The 24,729-nt window shown below is 42.9% G+C and overlaps 1 protein-coding gene across 1 annotated transcript; it reads right to left on the reverse strand.

Moving 5' to 3' along the window:
• Positions 1-4,061: 4,061 nt before the first annotated feature.
• LOC134210730 (uncharacterized) lies at positions 4,062-23,934 on the reverse strand. The gene is made up of 6 exons (XM_062686969.1): positions 23,766-23,934; positions 23,042-23,704; positions 22,907-22,976; positions 5,353-6,027; positions 4,672-5,070; positions 4,062-4,608 (listed from the first exon to the last, which is right to left on the reverse strand). The coding sequence occupies exons 1-6, from the start codon at positions 23,808-23,810 to the stop codon at positions 4,202-4,204; spliced, it is 2,259 nt and encodes a 752-aa protein (XP_062542953.1). The 5' UTR covers positions 23,811-23,934; the 3' UTR covers positions 4,062-4,201.
• Positions 23,935-24,729: the final 795 nt, after the last annotated feature.

Below are 24,729 nucleotides of genomic sequence, written 5' to 3' on the forward strand. Positions count from 1 at the left end.
AAAGCACCAAGGTGCCGTATCTGCGCTAGTATAAAGCAAGCTCGTAACCATGTTATGGGTGGACCTACTTGTCCCTTCGGTGGTGGCAATAAGAAGTCGCCGTGCGGGTAGCACAGCTGAATCTTAACCATTGTGCTGCTGCCCAGCAGCTGCTATGGCAGTCGGTCTCTGAGTCAGAGACCGACGTCGCTATTCTTGCAGATCCGCACTGTGTCCCTGCCAATAACGGGAACTGGGTCGGTTCCCGGTCCAAGAGGTCGTACACACACACCTGTCGAAGGTGTCGCCATAGCTAAGATCAACGGGGTGTTCTATTGTAGCTGCCAGGGTAGAAATATTTCACAGTCAATGCAGTGAAAAACATGAATCTCAGTATAATATTCATCGCCGCCGTGGTGAGTGCGACTGGGTGCATCATTTCCAACACCGACCATTCAATTTCGCATTCAGCCACTCACACGTCGCTCTGACAGGCTGCTCAGTTCGCGCCTTACCGTATGACTGTGAGTGGCCCATTTAAACGCGTGGTGATTTTTTTCAATTTGCTGGGTGAATGTGTACGTACATTTTGCTGTGTTAAATTTCATCTTCGCGGCGCAGTGGGTGATAGCTCTGGAGGGTCGATGAGGGCTACACCCACAGCGATCACCTAGCCATCCGCTGATCAGCTGTGGTGTTCAGCAACCGAGGTTGAGGAATCCCCGTCAGGTCCGTGGGCGAAAGGCCCAAAGTTTCGACAGCGAAGTTTTCACCACGGCACTGGGACTGGAGGGTAACACTGACAGTCTTACAGGGGACGCACTGACAGCTGTCCTGTCACGTGCATGGGATGCCAGCATGCAGAGGAGGGCACCACCGAGGAACGGTAGACCTTCAGCATACTGGTGGAGTGCAGCAATCGCAGACATTCGGTCAACCTGCCTTAGGGCTAGGCGAAGGATGCATAGAGCAGCTAAGGAATGAACGCCGCTTAACGTTCAAAGCTGCGAAGTTGGCCTTTAACAAGGCCATCAGTAGTAAGTAAAAGAAAGTGTTTTGACAACCTATGCCTGAACGCCAATGCTACGTGCAATGTACGAACGTCCTGTCAAACAATCAGTTTGGGTTTCGTAAGAGTAGGTCCACGGTGGATGCTATCAACTCGGTTGTGAAAACTGCGGAAGTAGCGATACAACGCAAGTGGAGGAGAACTCGATTCTATGCGATTGTGACGCTCGACGTCAAGAATGCATTCAACAGCGCAAGCTGGGATGCCATCGCGCTCTCTTTACTCCGGTTGCGCATTCCGGTGGGCCTGTACAACATTTTGGAAAGCTACTTCCAGAATCGCGTACTCTTATACGAGACCGATGAAGGAGAGGGTAGTGCTTCTATCACCGCAAGAGTCCCTCAGGGATCTATCCTGGGCCCGGTGCTATGGAACACTATGTACGAAAGTGTTTTAAGACTGAAGTTCCCCCCAGGTGTTAAGATCGTTGGCTTCGCTACGGCGAGTCGGTTGTTGAGGTGGAACTGACGGCGCCCCACGCGATCGCTATAGTAGAGGAATGGATGAGCTCAAGGCAGCTGGGGCTAGCTCATCGTAAAACGGAGTTGGTTGTTGTTACAGGAGGCAGTGGTTCGCGTGGGCGACTGTGAGATCATTTCCAAGCGGGAGGTGAAGCTCCTCGGGGTGTTAATCGACGATGAACTGAACTTCGGCAGTCACTTAGATTACGCCTGCAGGAGAGCTTCGACAGCTATTGCGGAATTATCTAGCATGATGTCCAATAGCTCGGGGGTGCGCTCCAGCAGACGCAGATTATTAGCTGGAGTTGCCGTATCTATCCTTAGATACGGCGGTCCAGCTTGGGCTTAGCGTCGAACGTAACCTACAGAAGCTGGAGAGTGTACACAGGCAAGTGTGCCAGAGTGACAAGTGCCTACCGCACGGTATCACGGGATGCAGCTTGTGTGATTGCGTGTATGTTACCCATTGGGCTAGTAATACGGGAAGACGAGGAAAGTTTCGAAATGCGCGGAACCAGAGGAGCCCGTAAAGCCATTAGAGTCACCTCAACTATCAAGTGGCAACGGGACTGGGATAACTCTTCTAAGGGTAGGTGGACCCATCGGCTGATACCTAGCGTATCAAGTTGGGTTAATAGGAGGCATGGGGAAGTTCACTTCCATCTGACACAGTTCCTGTCAGGCTATGGCTGCTTTAGGTGGTACCTACACAGGTTTGGGCATGCGGACTCTCCCGTCTGCCCGGACTGCCCAGGGGTCGACGAAACTGCCGAGCACGTACTATTCGTATGTCCTCGTTTCGTCGATGTGAGGAGCGGAATGTTTGAGGTGTGCGGGAGGGACATTACCCCGGATAATCTTTTCGTTCGGAGTTCGGAGGGTTCGGAGTCGGCTTCATGGGTCATACCGGTGCCCTGTGGTCGAACTCGATCCTTTTATCGAACAAGTGGCCGCGTGAAGAACAACATGGTATCGTCGCTTTCGCGGCGTCGGTCAACAGGGCGGGTTTCGAGCCCGAGGACGGAAAGGGGTCCTCGTCAAGGCTGGGGCAGGCGTAGGCACCGCGTCGGCAAGTCCCTCTGTGTGCTGGCGAATAGGCCCTATCGCAGAGAGGTCAATTTGGGGTGCACGCGGCATCATCATTCTTGATACCAGTCGAGTATCAAGTGTATGGTGTGTGTATGTGTGTAGAGGGAAGCAGGCGCGAAGTCGACCCTTCCCACATTCCGAGGACATAGGGCGTGGTAAGGCCACCTGGAAAGCCGGCAATGCGCTGGCACGATACCATGGTGTTCTTCTAAAAAAGCGAGTCACGATGTTCGATGCTGCAAGGACACGCAGCTAACCTCGAGGGTGCGTTATGCACTGGCCCCCTTTGAAGCATTACTTTCTGGTTGTACCGAAGGGACGATGGGCTTGGCGGCAATGGAAACGGTTTAGCGGATCGGGGATGCAGTCCTGCCTCCCTCGTTTGGAGGTGGCCCTCTAACCCCGCACTTCCTGGACAACCCAGAATGTCTGTTGAGCAGATTCCCCCTCCATTGCACTATGGTCCAGGATACAGATTTACGCGGAAAGATGCATTTTACGCCAAAACTATATTTTTGAGAAAAAACTGTTGTTCTACAAATAGTTCGAAATAGTAAGGCCATCATTATGGTGCAACCAAAAAATAGAGTGGCCCATCATATAAAAAAAAATTAGAAAATATTTTTTTATTTTTTGGAATATTAACATGTTATGTTCTACAAAGTTGCAGCGCAGCTGATTCCAATCAATTTTGCTAAAAAAAACTTTTTCTGTAGCTGTTAAGTTGGCTGATTTAGAGCAATTTTACCTAATTGGATTAGGGTGTACCTCACAAAAACAGTATTTTTGACCTACTTTTTTTGATTTAGATTTCTCGAAAAAGTCGTCTTCAGGTGACTTTTAGAGCTCAAAAAAATGCAACTTTTGATGGGTAAATATGCTCAACATCTTCTACCGATCAAAAGTTATAATCGTTTTTCTGTCGAAATTACATTTTTTTCATAAGTCGATATCTCCGGTTAGGGCAGACCAAAAAAATATGTTCACACGGCATTTAAAAGAGAAATTCATATTCCTTATTATGTCAAAAAATTGGAGATATGTTATTTTTTTAGGTGCAGTGTTTATAATCATCCGCAGGAATATTATATTATAATTTGAGATGTTGGGTTTTGATGCAGCTCTTCGATCACAGGGCGGATGATTTGCTTGTAGACAGCAAGCTTATTTTTCAGAAACAATGACGACCGATGGTTGATCAAGGGGTACAGTAGTTTCAACAACCCGGTACACTTCGTCAAGGTCTTGTCGGATAATAAGGTTTCTGTCTAAGCCAAGAAAGTAAGCCTCACTGGCACATTCAGTAATACCACTGTCGTGCCATTCAGGTTGATATTACAATGCTAAGGCGAAGCATGTTTGGCGGATTTTGAATGGGAGAAGAAAGTCATCAAAATTCATTTGTAATAAAAATTATTGAAACTTTTGGTAACGTTTATTATCGATATATTCTATGTAAACGTTAATTTTTAACATATTCAGTCATTCGCGATGCAGAATTTAATTCAGTTGATCGCCATTTGTAAAAATGAAATGCAACGTTACGAAATCGAATAAAATATCAAACATTAAAAGGGCAACAAATCACAATGAATACTTTTACCTAATTATTCAAGTAAAAATTATACGCCGTGTGGCATAACTGGGTGAACTTGCCGGTGTCTTCCGATGTAACCTGCGAGGCAATGTTTGTCGTCAACGCCAACGGATCCTGCACGCACATCGAGGTCACAGCAAACTGATCAAAACTGTTGCCCGCTGCCTCATCTTTGGCCATGCACTCATCGACGTAAACTTTGTACTGTTTAAGCGGCATCTTCCACATATTTTCGACGAGGAAGTCCGTTCGATTAAGGGCAAGACCGATCTGCGGACACACAACCGATTCCTGAAAGGAGAACTGTTTGCCATAGAATAGGAAAAAATCGGAAGCACTTTTGCGGAGATCGGTTTCGCACGGTTTTAACTTCATTTCTTCGGGCTTACGAGGAATAAAGTTGACGAGCCAGTCTGCCAAGAAAAAAAAATGTTGATGAATATTGAGGTAGTGCTGTAAATTGGACGTTAACTCACTTCCGATTATTTTTTTATCAGAAACCTTGGATTGCAATTGAGCAATCGTAGGTAGATAATCCCGTTTCTGTAGGTAGAACAGAACCAGAACGATTATTATGTAGCGATTGAGATCTAGACCGCCCAGTTTGATGAACTCCTGAACGAAGTAACATAGTTTTTGGTACATGGGGAATGATTTGACGTAGTAATGGATCAGCGTGCTGTTGTGGCAGTTGATTTCACCGGCGAATGTTACACGGCAGCTTATGTTTTCGCATGTGTTCTTTACCGTCAGATGCGTTTGAACGTCCGCCTCTTGAATGTTCTGAATCACCCATTCATCATTGTTGTCGATGAAAAAGGCTTTCAACGCATCAAGAATTTCTTTCACGGACTCTGCCGTTTTTGGATATTTCGCTGGAAAGGGAACAAATATATTAGAATAAGCACAACAGTGTTAAGAAAATTATTTTGAGCTTTTCACTTGTCATAAGACGAGTTTGTACAATCCCATTGAATTCCACCACTTAATTGTATCTTGACAGATACGTATTTCGACCTCAACAGTAAGGCCGTCTTCAGTGTCTCGTACTTGACTCGACTTCGAGTCAATTAAGTGGTGGAATTCAATGGGGTTGTACAAACTCGTCTTATGGCAAGTGCACAACAGTGTGTTTTTCACTCAAATGCTATACGCACCATCATCGATATACAGATTGACACTGTCCTCCTCATACCCAACTCCAGACACTTTGGCTCCGAAACACTCCACCCGAACATCTGGTGCGATCGCTTTCAAGGCACTTTTTATCTCGCACGGTATGACGCTGGACTTGGCAAAAAAGATCAAGTTATTTCCGTTTTCGATCAGACTGTCCACGTTGGGGTTTGTGAGGAACTGTAACAATTCGGAGCTCAATGTAGGACAATCGACGGAGCCCGTTTGATTTATCGGTGGCAAGCGTTTGTCGATTGGTGCGATTGGTGCAATCGTATTCGTCCCAGTGGGACTCATAGGTGGAGGGATTTGCGGTGGGGGTTGCTGGAAAGCCATTTGCTGCTGTTGATTGGTCATTCTCATCACGGACGGATTGAATAACAGCTGCTGTTGGTGTACGAATTGTTGCCGTTGCTGTTGTTGGGTACCGATGCTGATCATTTGCATGTCGATGCCCAGTCGCATCATGGAAGCGCTCATCATTGGGGGCGGTGGCAAATGAATCGGTGGTGGTGGCAACATTCGAACCGGAGGGTTGGTTGTGAAGGCAGGAATGCCTGGCCCGGCCACAATTGGAGGTCCTACTAGCATATTTGGCGGTAGCTGATAGAAGGAACCGTTTCCAATTGGGGGTAAGGTAAACACGTTTTGAAATCCTGGAGAGAAAAAGGATTCGATATTAAAATGTTACCAGCTGGTTCAACATTTAATTTCTGTTTAATTTTTTTTGAAATATTAAACATGTGGTTACATAACAAGATTTTGATGGTAAATATTGTCCCGCAAAAACAAACTACACTGATCAGTGTTTTCACAACGCGGTAGTAGACAAATCTTCAAAAGATGAAAAAGGTTTTATTGAATTAAAAAGGGGAGGGATTTTAAAACTTCTGAGGGTATTGATATTCGGCTCTGTAATGCTACAACCGACGAGTGAGCCTTTAAACATACGCAATGTTTAAAAACATCACAAAACAAGTCCCACAAACTTATTGTAATTGTAGCGTACTGCCGTCACTCGCATATCAGTACCATATCGTTTTTCAAATACCTACTGAGATAATAGCTGTTGAAGTTCCAAATCGCATCTTCCATATGAAACTTTTAAAAAAAATCTAATAATTTGAAACATAATCGGATTTCGTTGAAATTTTCATTCGACAGACTACCGGGAAACGATTTAGTTTGATTGAAACATTGCTTAATTTTGTGCAGTCAGGTCATGTAAATTCTTAATGGAACTGTTATGCAAGTACAGGTATACCTCGATTATATGGACTTTTTCGATGCAAAAAAGTCCATATAATCGAATTTTCCATATAATCGAAGCAAATTTTTTTTTCTCGAAATTTGTGTTACACGATGAAATAAGTCTTAAAAGTGGAAAGAAAATATCCATATATTGCCTTACAGTCTCATCCGCATGTTTGGGCTCATTTTATGATAACTCAGTAAATTACGATTTTCTATAAGAACGTAACCTTTTTTCCAGCCGCTAGTTTGTAAGATTACGTTAGTAATGAAGACTTCGCCCAGCTCGATGTGAGCACAATAATATACTTATTCACGAATTCTATCTACAGTGCCTTCCTGTTTCAGCAACAAAGCAAACACTGAGTGGTCGGAAAAGGTATATGTTAGATTCAAAAACTGGCTTTATATAGAAGGACTGAAACTTGTCCTCTTTAGATTTAATCGCAACAAATTGAAACCGATGGAAAATTTTGTCCTATTGTCTCCTATTGAAAATTGGCCGGATTGGACTATGGGCTCAGAAGATATGGCCAAAATGCATTTGTTTATGCAAAAATCGCGTAGAAACAGTCTCACTTTTCTGACACAAGTTGCGTTTGATTGATATTCTTAAAAAGAATTTAAATCAATGTAAATAAGGGGCTCTATCCACGTATTAGTGTCATTTACAAGAACCAATTGATATTTCCCGCAACAAATGTATCTCGTTTTATTGTCTCAGGCAATTCCTTGACTTATTTAAATTCAACTTTTCCACAGAACTCATATTTTAGAATAAAAAAAAAATCGAAAAATGTTTGAAGAATTGGAATTGGCTTTACTTTAATTCAAAATCGGGCAAATGTTAGGCCAAGCTTGGAAACCAGCACTATTCGTCAAAAAGTATGGCGTCAAAAAGTATGGGTTCTTTGGGAAAGTTGTCCTCAAAAAATTGAAGAATCGATTGACCTGCTAAGTGGAATATTAAAGGATAAATTGTTATGGCTATTTTGGACTATGTTCGTATATTAAAGCAGGGCTGTATTTTGCAACAGGTTTTAAAATTCAAAACGACGCACAGTGGCGGGCCCTCATAAAAATCCCTGACAAAACTTGAGATTGCATTCAAAATTTCACCACCGCGCGCTGTTGTATTTTGTACAACACTAATGAAAACACATCGCTCACATTATACAGCATGAACGAGTTTGCATGAGCGTTTCAGGATCACGCTTTGCTGAACGGTTTAGCAGCAATTGATTTAAGGACTGCTAACAAGAAAATTCTAAAGATATTCAATTTCTTTTCCTACCGTTGAGCGTCAGTATAATCCTTAAGCCTTGTGCTGAACAAATGTGAATACCAGGATATTCGACAACATTTATTTAAACATAAAGACTGCTCGAAGAGTTTTCAGTTTTTACATTCAAATAACAATCAAGTTCGTCCAGAAGAAATAATGCCAGGTTTGAAAACCATTTGGAACTTTATGTATCACATATTGAAATAAACTCTTCCAGTTTCGTGGATATACCTAAAAAATCAGTCTCAGTGGGTCCGATTTGCTGGATTTTAATGCATCATCCGTCCTTCCATACTTAATTTCATGCACCAAAAACAGAAAAAGGTTGGAAGCAAAGATCTAACAGCTAAATATGACAATCTCATCTTATCACTTGCTCTGCATACTGTCAGTCTGACAATTCACTTTACGTTTTCGTATGGCAGAGATCACCAAAAAATACGCATTATTTTTCACCACCTATTTGTAAGGACGAGGCCGTGGCTGTTGCAGAATAAAGAATTGTATATTTATCTTTTTTTTTTATTCATTTCTTTATTTTGGTAGGCACTCTGTGTTTTCTTAACCGCTACTGTGCCGTGATCTACTGTGGTATTCTGCTGTACAGAATCCACACAGAATCTATTTTTAGACATTTGTTGTTGTTATCATTGCCGGGTCCATCTCATCGTGAGTCCATTGTGTCCTTTTGTCCGTACCGTGTATCCAATTGCCCGTTGCATTGTTTGGTTGCCGTTTATCCGGGTACTTTGGAGGAATGCCTCCGAGAAGAACAATTTGTCAGTCGTCATCGGGCAACCGTGTTGGTAAGGCGCGCACCCCAAAACGCCACCGTTTGGGCTGCACCTCAGGCGACTGACATTGGCTTGGTGGAGGGGCTGGGAATCGAACCCATGACCGTCCGCTTATAAGGCGAACGTGTAGTCAACTACGCTACGGGACCCCCCTATATTTATCATTATATACAATGAAATTTTCCAACGCGAAAATGGTAAATCGATCAAGTCAATCGAACATATGACTCAGAGTGCATCTTCATATATAACATCACAACATGCCTTACGGGCCTTTATTTGCCCCAATGTACCATAATAAATATAGAATCAATGTAAAATATGACTTGCAATATTCAACATCTTTTAAAAACCCCAAAAAACAAAAAAAAAATGAATTGCTCAATGCTAATGCTAATGATATTTGCGAAAAAAATACTAAACTAAAGTTATTTTACTCTTTAGAATATTATAGACATATTCATCAAATATTAAAAAATTACCATTTTCAATGATTTGTAGAATTTTTAAATATAATTCCAAACAACTCTTGAACATGTATTAAAATATATATTATTTACCATATTCATTTTTATTCGAATTCTGTACAGTTGAAACTTACATGCAAAACAGATGTACATCCAAAGGCAAACTTGGACATTAGAAGAATAACGTAAAGATAAAAACATTCATTGAATACTTTCAATATTCAACATGAATATTTCAATATTCGATTCTATGCTTTTATATCTTATAATATTTATTATATATAGCCGGGGGTAAATTACTCATATTTTTGCCCAAGTTTTTGTTTAACAGATATAATTAATCACAAATCGTTTATGTCCTATACTAGACGATTCCCTCAACCCCATAACTGAGGATATCCTACAACAAATGTGCACATAAGTACAAAATATCGCAAGTCAGTCAAAAAGCCGATTACTCGAAATTGGAATCAAAATGATCTAGAGACAAATGAATCTGGAAAAAACTACTTATTTTTTATACCTCACACATTATGTACTAAAATCAAATAACTCAGTTAGAATGCGATTGAATAATGAAAATTAAAGAGTAAATCTTTCCCTTTATATGAACTTCATTGAACAGAATTTTGAATGTAAGTTGTCCAAAATTTATTTTTTCCCGGTTCATGTTCTGAATTCCCGGTTTTTCCCGCTTTTTTTTTCCCGGTGACTTCAATTTCCCGTCTTTTTCCCGCTTTTCCCGGTTCGGTGGCCACCCTGCATTATGGTTAATGTAAATAGGAAATAGCTTATGTGGATGCACTAGGTGTTCCAATCTGCTAAATTCACGATTCAGCCATCTAGGATTTTAGTATGGTCCAATGCACCGAATGAACACAATGACGTTTGAGACGGGCGCTGTTCACTAAAAATGAACACTTGCATGAACTCGATGAATGAAAAAGTATTCATTCTTAGTAAACAGCGCACCGCTCAAACGTCAATGATGAACTCGGTGTATTGGACCATGGGAGAGCCAGCCGGTTTGTTTATGTTTTGCACCGAAAATGAATTTTTCACCCCCGTCTCCTTCTCTTCCATAAACTGGGCAGGTTGAAACACCTAGCTGTGTAATCATCTTGGGTACGATGGAGTTGTGAAGGTTTTGGCAGGAGAATTCCAGATAACAACGCCTGGCGAGATGAAACTTTTTTTTTTTTTGAGGTTTTAGAGTGACGAAAAAGAACTACGCCTACTGCTTGGACCAAAAATGCTACATCGACATCGTTGGTTGGACAGTTCGGACTGACAAGTTGGTTGGATTCCCATGGATGTCGGATATTTACAGCGAAAGGAGGAGTCAGAGAGTCTGCCGAACAACGAGAAGTTTCAGAACCTCGTCTGCGGTTTGATGTATTTATCCGTCAATACCCGGCCAGATATTGCCATAAGCACGTCAATACTTGGAAAGCAGATAAGCAAGCCAACGAATGCGGACTGGACGGAGGACGGAGAGTGCTGCGTTACCTGAGGGCGACAAGCGAATTGAAGCTGGAATTGTGTGCCAACTAAGGAGAACTTCAAGGGTATGCGGACACGGACTGGGCCGGAAATGTGAAGGACCGTAAATCGAATTCGGGAATACCTGTTCCGTCAGCCAGCCTCCATCAGCTTCCTTTTTGGGCTACGCAAGAGGATGGGTTTACGATCTCTGCGCGATGAGGAGGAGTGATGGCAGCACTGCGCCTTTCAGCATCGCGCAATTGAGATTCTCACGTCCGAATGTGTGAGTGGCGATAAAAGGAAAACAAACACTCCTAGATGGTGCAACTCAGCAAAGATTGGGTAAAAATGAGTATATTTCCATACATTTTTTGACTCTTTTTATATCATTGTGATGGCCCGATCATTTTTGAGGTTATGAGCAGAAGGAAAACAAACATGTTTTTACACATGACGAATTGCACATTAGTGTGCTAGCGCTAAACGTCACTCATCTCTATTCAGTGAGAGCGCGAGGGACTGAAAGTGTAAATGGTTCTGAATGAATGAAAAGAAAAGAAGAATGAATAAAGCTCAATCAAGTTTGTTATCTCGATCTGACCAGACGTGTTTTACTGCCTCTCAGCCAGGAACGGGAACGGTTGACATTTATTTTTATCATTCATTCTGCCACGCAGTCAAAGAAAAACAAATCCACGACAGCCGCAGCAGCAGCCACGACCAAGCAGACGACAGTCAGCACATGATTTTATTATTTTCTCTCTCCACAATGAATGTTTCTGTACACTCATTTCACGACGTATGACCGTTTTTGGTGGTAAATGATAATTTCATTACTCCTTGCTCATTTTAGAGACTAGATCTAATAAATTAGTAACAACGGCTAGCATTCTTTCTAGGCTTTGCGTCACAGGCAATTAGACTCGATTCTGTTCTGTTTGCGCTGCGCACTAACCAAAACAAGAAATATAATGCAAATGCTTAGCGCGCGGTGGCTCGAATCTCACGCAGCAGCAAACAAACAGTTTGCCTCATCGGCAAAAAAATGTCACAATGAGGCGTACATTTTTTTTGGAAAACAGTTTCGGTTTGTGCGGTGCGTGAAATTCGACTGGATAAAATGTAAACATTCGCATAATCACAGTGTTTTACTGTACATTTCCCAACACTGCCTCAGCAAATAACCACAGCCAAATTCCCTTTTTTGCAGGCGGTTCAATACCAGAATGAACTTGTCAGTAAGGTAGGCCGTCTTTAGTGTCTCGCACTGCTCGCACTTGACTCGATCAAAAATCGAGTCAAGTACGAGACACCGAAGAGGGCCTTACACAGTTGAGCTTAGTTAGACCGAATGGCGGGCAGCGTAGTTCGCCTCCGCGCGGTGCTCGCTGGAAACGATAGCGTATCAACGGCAGTTGAAGGGCTAGGCGGCTAAATGAACTACAAACGAGGGAGCGCGGTAGCGCATTGAGGCTGACGCCAGTAAGGTCTCAATTATGTTTCTGGCAGGCACGTCATGGCTATGTGTATGGTATATTGTGATATTGTGAAGCGAGGGCTGGCAGTCTGACATTCTACTCTCTTAGTAGGGCCGGGTGACACCGACTCGAAACGGCGAGTGGGCTAATGGCTAGGCTGTCTTCCGTCCCATAAAACCGTGGCGGGCCTTGTAGCACGCTGCCCAATCCTGCCATCCAGTTTTGCCTACTGGGTGGGAGTAGGCTCAGATGCACTTTCCTGACTTGCGCTGATCTGGCTCTGAACACGCAAGTGTCAACCCTCGCATGGCCTCCCTGCTTGTCGCAAGGCAGGCATAGTCAACCATGGAATCACTGAAGGCGACTACTCCAGGTGGATTCGGCGGCAGCCGACCCATAGAGCAATGAGCCTTGAAAGACAAAAATCATTGGAGATGGAGGTGATGGACCCCTTTGCCAAAAGGGGTCTAGCGAGGTCCCCTATTAGAGAGGGGGAGAGTGGAGTGACGGTTGCTGCTATTGGCAGTACCGAAGAGTTTCCAATGGTGGTGGGGAGTAGCCCTGCCTGCACGCCTGACGAGCCACTACCAGGGATACGGGTGGTGGCCGAGCAACTCGATGAGATCATCGAGTTCATAAGCGGCAAGCAGAACACCAACAAGGAGCTTAAGCAGAGCCTGTTGGTGCTTCGGCAAGCTGTTCGTGTCGCAAGACAAGAACAGGACGCTTATATCAGGCGTGTAGCGGCAGCAGAGAAGGTAGCCAAAGGTACGCAGACCAAGGCCCTCTCCTCCCCTAGCGGTGTTACTGCGGCGAAAGAGGCGACCGCCCTTACGGCCAGTGAGGGTAAGAAAACGCCAAGCTCGAAGCGACCCAAACGCGCTACCATTAAGGCAAAGCGTCGCCTGGATGGTGCACCGGAGCCTGAAGGGCGTGTGCCCAAGAAGGCGAAAGGCACTAGACAGGCACAAGTTGCTGAGCCACAAGCTGGCCCCAGCCAGCCATCGGTATCCGCCGAAGGGGATACAAATCCTTGCCAGCTGGTCAGTAGCAAGGATGCTAACGATCATTCAGTAATTTGAGTTCGATCATTTAGTAGTTTGTCAATGACACATTCCAGAAGCTGAATTTCAAAATATTTTGTATGGTGGACATCTAGTACGAAGGTTTTTCTACAACTCTGCATAATGGTTCGTTGTTTGAATTCCACTACTAACGGAGTTATAGCTATAGTTTCAGTAACTCAGACTAAATGATAACAAAATTCCAATCATTTAGTTTGAGTTACTGCAACTAGGGCTCTAACTCCGTTATTAGTTGAATTCTAATAACGAACCATTAGGCAAAGTTGTAGAAAAACCTTCGCACTAGAAGTCCACCATACAAAATATTTTGAAATTCAGCTTCTGGAATGTGTCATTGACAAACTACTAAATGATCGAACGCAAATTACTGAATGATCGTTAACATCCTTGGTCAGTAGGGTTCGGAAGTCAAACACCCCTCGACCTGCGAAGAAGGTGAGAGACAGAGGCGAGGCCTTGTTGGTGAAAACCGACAAGGACAAATACGCCGATGTCCTCAAATTGCTGCGAGCGGCCGATAGCCTATCGGCCCTGGGCCAGGATGTGCGCAGCGTCAGACGTACCAAGAACGGTGAAATGATCTTGGTACTGAAGCGTGGCGAGCAATCCAGCGGGGTAGCTTACAAAAAGCTTGCCCAGGAGGTCTTGGGTGACGGCGCTCAGGTCAGGTCGTTGGGTGCGGAAGTGACCCTCCAGTGTAAGCAACTGGACGAGGTCACGACCGCGGAAGACGTCATCTCTGCCGTCAAAGAGCAGTGCGGCACAGAGGTTGAGCGGTCCTCTGTACGTCTAAGAGGGGGATTCTTTGGTAAGCAGGTAGCCTATCTCAGACTACCGGTGGCTGACGGCAAAAAGGTCATTGAGAAAGGGAAGCTGAAGATCGGCTGGTCAGTATGCCCAGTAAGCGTGCTCCAGCCACCTTCAGTGGACAGGTGCTACCGGTGCCTTGAGTCCAGGCACAAGTCTTATGACTGCAAGGGCCCAGACCGAAGCAAGATGTGCCGTCGCTGTGGCGAGGCGCAGGAATGCGACAAGGCACCTAGGTGCCTCATCTGCGCCAGTAAGAAGCAGGCCCGGAACCATGCTATGGGCGGGCTTGCGTGTCCCTTCGGAGAAGCCAATCGGAAAAAGCCGTGCAAGTAACACAGCTGAACCTGAACCACTGTGCACCTACCCAGCAACTGCTGTGGTAGTCGGTCTCGGAGTCGAGGACCGATGTCGCCCTGCTGTCCGACCCGTACAACGTCCCTGCCGACAATGGCAACTGGGTGGCGGACGGGTCTAGGTCGGCGGCAATCTGCACAATGGGAAGGTACCCGGTTCAAGAGGTTGTACACTCCTCCGCGGAGGGTGTCGCGATAGCCAAGATGATGATGATGATGATGATTTTCCCGCCACATACCCCTACAAAGGTTTGAGCTAGACGATTTATCTTTAAGATAATTAATTGAATTTAATTTTTCAACAATTTAATCAGATTTGCAAAACAAAACAAAAACGATCTGATTACCATCACAGATATAAATTTCATAACTTTCCATTACTATCCAGCAAAATAATAAATGTAAAAAACTGTTTATTTCATCTACAGATTCTCATAAGTATCAGTAGTGATGCTTCGAGTTCATAAAAATGCAAAACTTGTGATACCTCTCGCACAGATTTCAAAAGTTCCACCAAGAATCGCGTTTCATGTTATTACAAGTAACGTTAGCCACTCGAAAGCATCAATAATAATCTAATAAACTATGTCGTTGTCAACAAAATCAAAACTTGTGTTACCGCTCCGTCGATATCAAAAGTTTCGGTATCAACCGCGGAAACCAAACTCTACTAGATAGCCTATTACTAATCCGCAGAATCATTGAAACAGCTGAAAAAGCGCAAGCCTGTACATAAATTTAAAAATCATTCATATCTGCTTTACGCGCGCGAGACTCAAACTTTTGTAGACTACACAAGAAAAAGGTCAAATTACAATTACGTCAATAAATATAAAATCCATCATCATCATCGAGGCGAACAAAATAGTTTATTAGTGCCTCAATAATTGAAAAACACAATTGTCCAAACAAAATATCCGTAGGTCAAACTTCGTCAAGATACAATAATTAATGATTTTTAAAAAGTCAACTAAGTAGCTGCTTAAAATACAGCTTTTACGTGTGAAACACAAAGTCTCTTGAATTGTGATAATGTCGTTGCACGTTTGATATGTGTAGGCATCGAATTGAAATCATTGATACCTTTAAAAAACAAAGAATTTTGTGAAGCTCCATGCAAAAAGTTTGGTGTTCTTACATCTTCCGCGTTTCTAGTGTTATATCTATGAATGTCACTTCCTCTTTCAATTCGATCACACAAATATCGAGGCAGCAAACCATTTACTACTTTGAAAATGAACACCATTGTTAAATACACAATTCTTTGCTTCACCGAGAGCCACTGCAATGCATCCAACGAAAAAGTTGAGGAAGTGAATCTGTTACATCTTAAAATCAAACGCATAATCTTATTCTGCAAGCGCTGCAATCTCGATATTTGTGTTTGATTTGCTAAAAACAAAATGGAAGGGCAAAAGTCCAAGTGAGGAGAGATGATTGATTTGTACAACTGTATTTTACTAGCTGTATTTAATTCTTTTCAGTCGACATGGGATTCCATACTTCTTGGCTATTTTCTTGATGACATTGTCAATATGTTGGTCAAATTTCAATTTATCATCAATAATCACGCCAAGATATTTAATTTCCCGTACGCGATCAAGTGTCTCGTCATCAATTTTCACAGAGACATTATCAATTGAACGATTTCGTGAAATAACCATGTACTTTGTTTTACTAATATTCAATTTTAACTGCTTGTACTTCAACCATCTACTTAAAGAATGCAAATCTTCATTCAAGTGTTCAATCGCTTCCTCCAGATTTTGAGCTGCAATGAATATTACAGTATCATCAGCAAACAAATTAATGTCCCAATAACGTAAGACCCGTCGCATGTCATTAATGTACATAATGAACAAAAGGGGCCCTAATACACTTCCCTGTGGTACACCAAGGTCATTCTCCACGGGACACGACACATAATCATTGAAAGCAGTCCTTTGGGATCTGTCAGACAAATAGCTTTCAAACCATTTGTATGCAGAACCTGAAATTCCAAAGCGCTTAACAGTTTTCAACAATAAGGGCCGAGAAATTGTCTCAAAAGCGCGTTTGAGATCCAAAAACACAGCTAGAATAGTATCTTTACGCTCCATATTTTCCTTCCATTTAGATAATACCAAGTTCAATGCAGTTTCACAGGAATGACCTTCCTGTAACCTGATTGTTCCGGTATTAACAAGTTATTACTATTTAAATATGTAATTAGCTGGCCTTTAACTACAAGTTCTAAAATTTTCTCTAATGTGTGCAACATGTTGATGGGACGAAACTCTTCGGCTTTAATCGTTCCAGCAACTTTTTTATTGGAATCACTAGTGATTCCTTCCAAACATGCGGCACGTGCCCAGTTTGTAACGATTCATTTATAAGGTCCAGCAAGTTGCGTCCAATGACATGAAAGCAATCTTGAATAACTCTAGCATTAACATTATCAACTCCAGCCGTTTTACCTAAAGAAAAGCAAATGTTTTTAAGTTCTTCAAAAGTAATCGGGTGAAAACAATCAAATCTACAGTTAATATTTATCGGCTGTTTTATTTCATCAGGCTCATCCACTAACTCGATAGATCGGTTAATGGATAAGACACTATTGACGAAATAATCGTTGAATTTAGATGCAATTTCTTGTTCTGACTGTTCTAATGTGCCATTAAAAGTTATGGACCGCGGCTTGCAACTACTAGGCTTTAATAACGATTTCAATATTTTCCATAACTCTTTGCTGTTGTTTTGATGCTGATAAATTTTCCTTTGAATATACTCGCAACGTGTACGTGTCAAAGATTGCGAATATTTGTTCCGCGCTACCTGATACCTATTCCAATGATTTTCATTATTAGTTCTACGAAACTTTTTATACAATTTATCTCTTTTACGTTTCAGGCGCAAAAGGTCTAAATTATACCAGCTGTTAGAATTATGCAAAGTTACTATCTTCTGTTCTACTAATTGATTGGTACAGGATTTCAAAACGTTTGTAAGAACAGCTGATCTTTCATCTATATTACCGGAATTTTCTTGAAAATCCACGTTTCTTTCGACAAGACCCGAAATTGCTTGTTTAGAATATTTTCTCCAGCACTTCATTTTAATTAAATTACTATCATTACTATTATTGTCGGTAACGTTAATGACTAGCGTTTCATGATCGGTTACTTTTAAATCATTACTCGTTTCGCTAGTTACAGAATCAAAATTTGTATACACATGATCAATCAAAGTTCTACTGTGCTGGGAAATACGCGTATAAGAATTTACTTTTTGTTTCAAATTAAAAAAAATCCGCTAAATGTTTCAAATGATTCGAATTGGAATCGTCACACCAATTGATATTAAAATCACCAGCAATTACATTTAATTTACTAGGATCTATAAATGACTCAAACCAGTTTTCCAAAATTTCAATAAAACGCTGGTCACTTGCACTGGGAGAGTGATATAAAACACCATAATTACCCATCTTCATGCCACGTACAACTGCAATGCCTAAGAACCAGTTTCCATCACAAACTTCGTTCAATTGAAGCTTGAACTGAACTGATTCTTTGACATAAATAGCAACACCGCCAGTGTGTCTAGAATGTGATAAACAAGCAGCTACACTATAACCCGGAATGCTATACTGATCAAATGCTTCAATGTCGACTATATGAGTTTCAGATAGAAACACTAAAAATGGACGTTTATCTTCTACAATCTTACGTAATGCAACGTAGTTTGTAGACAAACCCGCAATATTCAAATACAAAATATCGAATCTGCTCACATTTCTACTAGAACTTGGTTGCTATTCATTGAAACGTAAGCTGCTCTTTTTCCGTTCAACTAATCGCTTATAAACACTACACTCAGTACTGAAGGCACTGTGGTTCACGTCCAATTTCATTTTACGTTCGGAATTCATTTTTATACAATTGACACATTTCAATACAGTTGACGTGCATTCGGATGTCTTGTGACGATCGCTGCACTTTGAGCACGCAATGCTGTTTTTGCAATCCGTACTCATGTGCCCAAATTCTCCACATTGAAAACATCTCAAAACACTAATTTCGGGAACAACAAGGCACCGATCAAACCTTATGTTAACTTTTCTCGCGGTCAACAAACAACTATAAGTCTCTTTATCGACTTCAATAACAACATTGTTCTTGTTATACTTAAAACGTGGATTTTCATACATTCTTATTACTTTAACATCATTTATTGCGATGTCTTCATTCTGATCTTTCAAAATCTGAATGAATTCATCGGAAGAAAACTTATCGCACATTCCTTCACTTTTAGTCTTGGCACCGATGAGGGAACAACAGCATTATAGTTTTCACCCAGATCGCTTTGAATGCCATTTTTCACAACATCAACAAAATCAATGGTGTGTTCTACTATTGTAGCTGCTACGCCCCACCAAGGTGGCCAATGGAACAATTCAACCAGATGGTCGACAGGCTATCGTCCGACCTAGTAGGTCGGAGCCCGTTCGTTATAGCTGGAGATTTTAATGCTTGGGCAGTGGAATGGGGCAGCCGCTGTACCAATCAGAGGGGACAAGCGTTACTCGAGGCACTTGCAAAACTCGACGCAGTGCTTGTCAATGACGGAGCCAGTAGCACATTCCGTAGGAATGGGGCCGAGTCATGGATAGATGTAACGTTTGTCAGCCCCGGTCTGGTCTCTGACCTGGACTGGACGAGGGCTACACCCATAGTGATCACCTAGCAATTCGCTTCAAGATCAACTATGGTGTGCAGCATCCGAGGGCGGGTGATCCCTGTCAGGCCCGTGGGTGGAAGTCCAATCACTTCGACAGCGATGTTTTCACCGCGGCCCTGGGACTGGAGGCCAACACTGACAGTCTAAGCGGGGATGCGCTGGTAGCTGTCCTATCACGCGCGTGCGACGCTACTATGCCGAGGATAGCCCTGCCAAGAAATGGCAGACGCCCGGCATGCTGGTGGAGTGCCGAAATTGCAGCCCTACGATCAGCCTGTCTCAAGGCTAGACGTAGGACGCAACGAGCCCGCACCGAGGAAGTAAGAGCGGTCCGCCGGGAAGTGTTTCGAGCTGCGAGACTGGCCCTTAACAAGGCCATTAAGCAAGAGAGCGTGCTTCGACAACCTGTGCGAGGGTGCCAACGCGAATCCTTGGGGTGATGCCTATAGGATCGTTATGGCCAAGACCAAAGGGGGCTCTTCACCCTCGAACGGTCACCGGTTGGCGAGGATTATCGAAGTACTCTTCCCGTCCTGAGCCACAAGTCCTTGGCCTCCTCCTGCGCTGCAAGGCGCTGGGAGTGGGGCCGAATTGGTGGCTCCGGTGACGACTGAAGAGTTACTCGCAGTGGCTAATACCCTTGCGATGAACAAAGCTCCAGGGCCTGATGGAGTTCCAAACAGTGTACTCAAGGCAGCGATCATAGCAAACCCGAACATGTTCATTCTAGCTATGCAGAGATGCCTGGATGAGTGTCGTTTCCCTGAGAGATGGAACAGGCAGAAGTTGGTACTGCTGCCGAAGGCCGGGAAGCCTCCGGGCGACCCATCGGCGTACAGACCAATTTGCCTGATCGACACGACGGGTAAGCTACTCGAGAGGATCATTCTCAACAGGCTCACCCCGTACGCAGAGGGTACGGATGGCCTGTCGAGTAACCAGTTTGGTTTTCGGAAGGGTAAGTCCACGGTGGACGCTATCAACTCAGTGCTAAAGACTGCAGAGGTAGCGATGCAACGGAAAAGGCGAGGAATTCGATACTGTGCGTTGGTGACACTGGACGTGAAGAACGCATTCAATAGCGCAAGCTGGGATGCCATCGCGCTCTCGTTACACCGGCTTAGCCTGCCGGTGGGACTGTACCGGATCTTGGAAAGCTACTTCAGAACCGTGTGCTGCTATACGAGACCGATGCCGGTCAGAAAAGTGTTCCTATTACCGCAAGAGTCCCGCAAGGGTCAATCCTGGGCCCGGTACTATGGAACCTGATGTATGACGGGGTTCTGAAGCTAAAGTTCCCTCCTGGTGTGAAGATCGTCGGCTTTGCTGATGATGTAACCCTAGAGGTCTACGGGGAGTCGATTCCCGAAGTAGAACTAACCGCAGAACACGCGATCAGCACTGTGGCGGACTGGATGAGTGCGAGAGGCCTTGAGCTCGCTCAACATAAGACGGAGGTGGTTATCGTCAGTAACCGTAAGTCGGCACAACATGCAGTTGTTCACGTGGGATGTTGTGTCTCAGGGTGATATCGGCCTACCGCACGGTATCGCACGACGCATCCTGCGTGATAGCGAGTATGATGCCAGTCGGGCTGGTCATCCGGGAAGACGAGGAGTGTTTTCCCGCGAGCGTACCAGGGTGACTTCGGTTGCCAGATGGCAGCGCGAGTGGGATAACTCCTCGAAAGGTAGGTGGACTGATTCCTAACACATCGAGCTGGGTGGGGAGACCCCATTGGGAGGACACGCCGCGCTGGGAGTAGCGCAGGAATGTTGGTTCCTATGACTACTGATACCCCGCGGCGTGGCAGAGGAGTGTGGGTGAGCATCCAAGTCAGTCTCACATGGAATGAAACGAAAGGAATGAGCACACAAATCAGTCTCACACGGTATGTTTGAGTTGAGCTAGTCTCATATAGTATGAGCGAGGTGAGCACCCAAGTCAGACTCACATGGCATGTCAGAAGTGGGAACCTAAATAAAATGTCCCATAAGGGATGCCAGAGCGAGAGTTAGGTCGAATGACTAGAGTAGTATGTGTCAGCGCGAACTGAATGAAAGAGGTGAGCATCCAAGTCAGACTCACATGGCATGATAAAGGTGGGCGGGCATACAAGTCAGACCCACATGGCATGAGAAGGATGGGCATACAAGTCAGACCCACATGGCATGATAGAGGTGAGCATACAAGTCAGAATCACAGGGTGGGACAGAGCATGTAGGGTGTGTTAGAGGGTGCGATAGAACGAGCACCCAAGTAAGACTCGCATGGGACGGGTGCCTGTGTGAGCAAGAATGAGCGAGTTAGTACTGCCATCCCCCAGAAGTAGTACTGGGAGGTAGTTCCTGGGGGAAACGATGGCGAAGGGAGTTTAGTCGATATTACCGGTACGGTCGAGTCCGACAATCCAGCACACTTCCGTGTGGTAGTTTGGCAACTACAATGCACGTGTGCTGGGTTAGTGTGTAAATGCATTCTCCCTTGTAAAACAATAAAAATAAAAAAAAGACCGACTGGACTGTACATATGAGTGGTCTGAAGACGGCCTCGTCGACATACGTACATGGCCAAGGTACAATCAAGTAGTGGAATTAAATGGAATTTTACGAACTCTATGACAAGTAAAGTGATTCCACTAAAAGCTCAAAAGAATTTTCTTACCAGAATGAAGATTTTATTACGAATCATAAGTCATGGCTTCAATAATCAATTCAAATCATTATCGCTGTTCTAAGGATGGCTTATTTTTAAATTCTCCACATGATTTGAATCTGAGAGAATGTTACTTGATCGCTTGGTATATTGACTTCTTCTAGGTAAGGGTAAGCACAGGCAACTCGGTCATTTTTTTTCAATCTCAAATTTTGAACACAGCTCAGCTTGATCAAGCTCTAGTATGACGTTCCATGCAAATAAAGGGCTTTCTGTTATAGAAGATATTGTGTTGCTGGAAGTGGTTTTTGGAAGTGTCCGGCACTTGAGGACAACCACATTCTTCAACATTACTTTTATAAAATTATAAGTAAAAGCTCATATAGTGATGTACAAGTTTCAGGGGTTACACGGGACGTGCATAGTTAAAATGTAGGGATTGAATCCTAAAGAGAAAGAACAAGTCTCTCACTTATCATCTCTGCATACATACACCCAGGTTTTTTTACGCAGTTAGAATTCATTAATTTCTCGGTTAACCTAAACTTTCACAGCTTTTTAAATACCCCCCGAATTTTCTTTGATTTGTTGTGAATTTTTTCGTGAGGTTAACTCATTGTTTTATTGACGCTGAAGGTCTTAAACGACTAAAACCAAACCGTGTAAAAAAAACTGGGTGTATATGATATGTAGCATACCGCGAGAGACTTTTTTCGCAAGCTGTCATGATAGAGAACTGATTCGAAATACTACACCCCATGATAAATTTCTTTTAGAAAGCTTCAAATGGGGGGAGCTTCAAATGAAAGGAGCGGAAACAAAGCACAATTTTTCTGTGAGGGATGCCTATCCGATTCTGTTTTGTCGCACTTGTATGCATGTTTGATAAATTTGTTATCATGGCTTGTTATGATTCGGAACAGTTTTTGCCTCTTTTATCGTTGTTCGTTTTGTTAAAATGTGATTATGTAAACAACGATTCAAACGACGGGTTTGTCGAATCTGATAGCACTCCCACTCAAATCAACACAGCACAAACAAACCCTGTACTACTTTTAATAATAACGTTTTAGTTTGCGTGAGCGATACTGAAGTTTTGATTACTTTGTTTACAAAACTAGATAAAAATTGTCCTAAATCGTTTCATATTTACCTTGCGGAGGGGGAGCCATTTTCAATCCTGATCCCAGCGCTACGTGATCAATTGCTGATTGAATGTGGTCCTGTAATCAATTCCGAAACCATGAAATAATGTTCTAGATAATCAATAACATTCAACTATACTTACGAATATTTTTCCATTTCCGACGAACCGTAGTTCGCCTGGCAGCAGTTGCTGCAGTATCGTCGTGAATCGCGGAACAGATTCAATGCACTTTGATTTGGTTAGCAACAAATCGATCATGTTCAAAAGATCGAGAACCCCTTGCGCGACAATTATCGATGGAGCCCATTCCAGCTTGCTCAACGACGACAAGTAGCGAGTGGTCATTTTAAGGAAATTCTTCGTCATCACATAGAAATCGAACAACCCATCCAGCAGATGCGGTTGCAAGTTATTCTTCCCCATCATTTCATGCCTTCTGAAAAGGAATTCCTGATAGTTGTCAGTTGAGGTCTTCTTGAAGCGTTGAAGCTTCTTCATCTGTCTGTGGTTCAATTGATTGTGTTCAACATTCATAACGTGTTCAAGAGATTGACGGGCGTTGAAACCTTTTTCATTGCAAAAACCACAGCCAAACGTAAAGGCCACTTTCTGCTGACGAAGGTCAACCTCAGAAATATCCGGTGGCCGATAGTTGTTGAAATCTGCTATTTTTTGCAACCGATCCAACAAAGCTTCCAGAAGCGTTACCATGTTCAGGTCCAGCAGAGGAGCTGCATTCAGACGGCGTATTATTTGCACGTAAGCCGGAAGCTGAAAATGGTATGCGACGTTCCGGCCACGATGCTGTCAACATCCAAAAAACTTTAAATCAATACACCAGATTTGATGAAAAAAACAAACGTACCTTCAAAAGTTTTCTCTGACTGATTTCCTCCTCCGACACTACCATAGTTTTGCCTGCGTTATCAGCGGAGAAAAATTAAATGAATCACTTCTGCCTTACAGCTAAACACAAAATGAAAGGAATGAAAGGCGATAAGAAACCGAGTGATTCAGATTCACAAACTATACTGATGTTGCAGCGTTGCAGCCAGGGTTGCCACTACTTTTTGGGAAAAGTCTGGCATGCTACAATTTAAAAATCTGGCAAAATCTGGCGAAGAAATTCGTCTTTATCATTTTTTAAGTCTTTTTTTAGGTGCTTTTTAAATTTCTGATATTAATTTTTATTTATTTTTTAATTTAAGAGATTTTAACTATAAATGTGATCTATTCTAATTATTTTTACCAATATTAGAAAGTTCTGTTTTGCCCTTCTTTTTGCTTTTGCTCTATGTTCATCAAAATTTATTCTTAAAAAGAATATCTTTTTCCGCCTAAGGTATTCGTTTAAACAATTCAATATATGTAAAAATGAGATTCTTAGAAATCATACAATTTTAAACAATTCAGATTGAGTTGATTGTTAGATTTTAGATCGGCTCTAAAATATCTGACAATTATAAAAAGAATATAAATAATTAATGGAACGTCTACGGGACTTCATCTCATGGCTCCGATCTTCATCCCATTAATAACAAAAGAATACCTTTCCATTCTTTGATTTGTTTCTTATTTTTGTGATTTTTTCAGCAGTTACCACGCATGTTTATAGAAAGAAGCGACAAAATTGGTGCCGTAATTCTTTGTTTCGCGATAAGATTAATATATGTTTAGTGAGATGGAGATTGGAACAGTTTCCTTATTGGTGAAACTTGACTTCATTCAAAATAACGGGATTCGCTTTTATTTTGAATTTCTAAGTAACACTAAATGACACTAAATAACACTCAAACCATTTTAAATTGATCGATTAACAAACAAACGGA

This window comes from Armigeres subalbatus, chromosome 2 (genome assembly GCF_024139115.2).
Source record: "Armigeres subalbatus isolate Guangzhou_Male chromosome 2, GZ_Asu_2, whole genome shotgun sequence".
In the NCBI taxonomy this organism is placed as follows: domain Eukaryota; kingdom Metazoa; phylum Arthropoda; class Insecta; order Diptera; family Culicidae; genus Armigeres; species Armigeres subalbatus.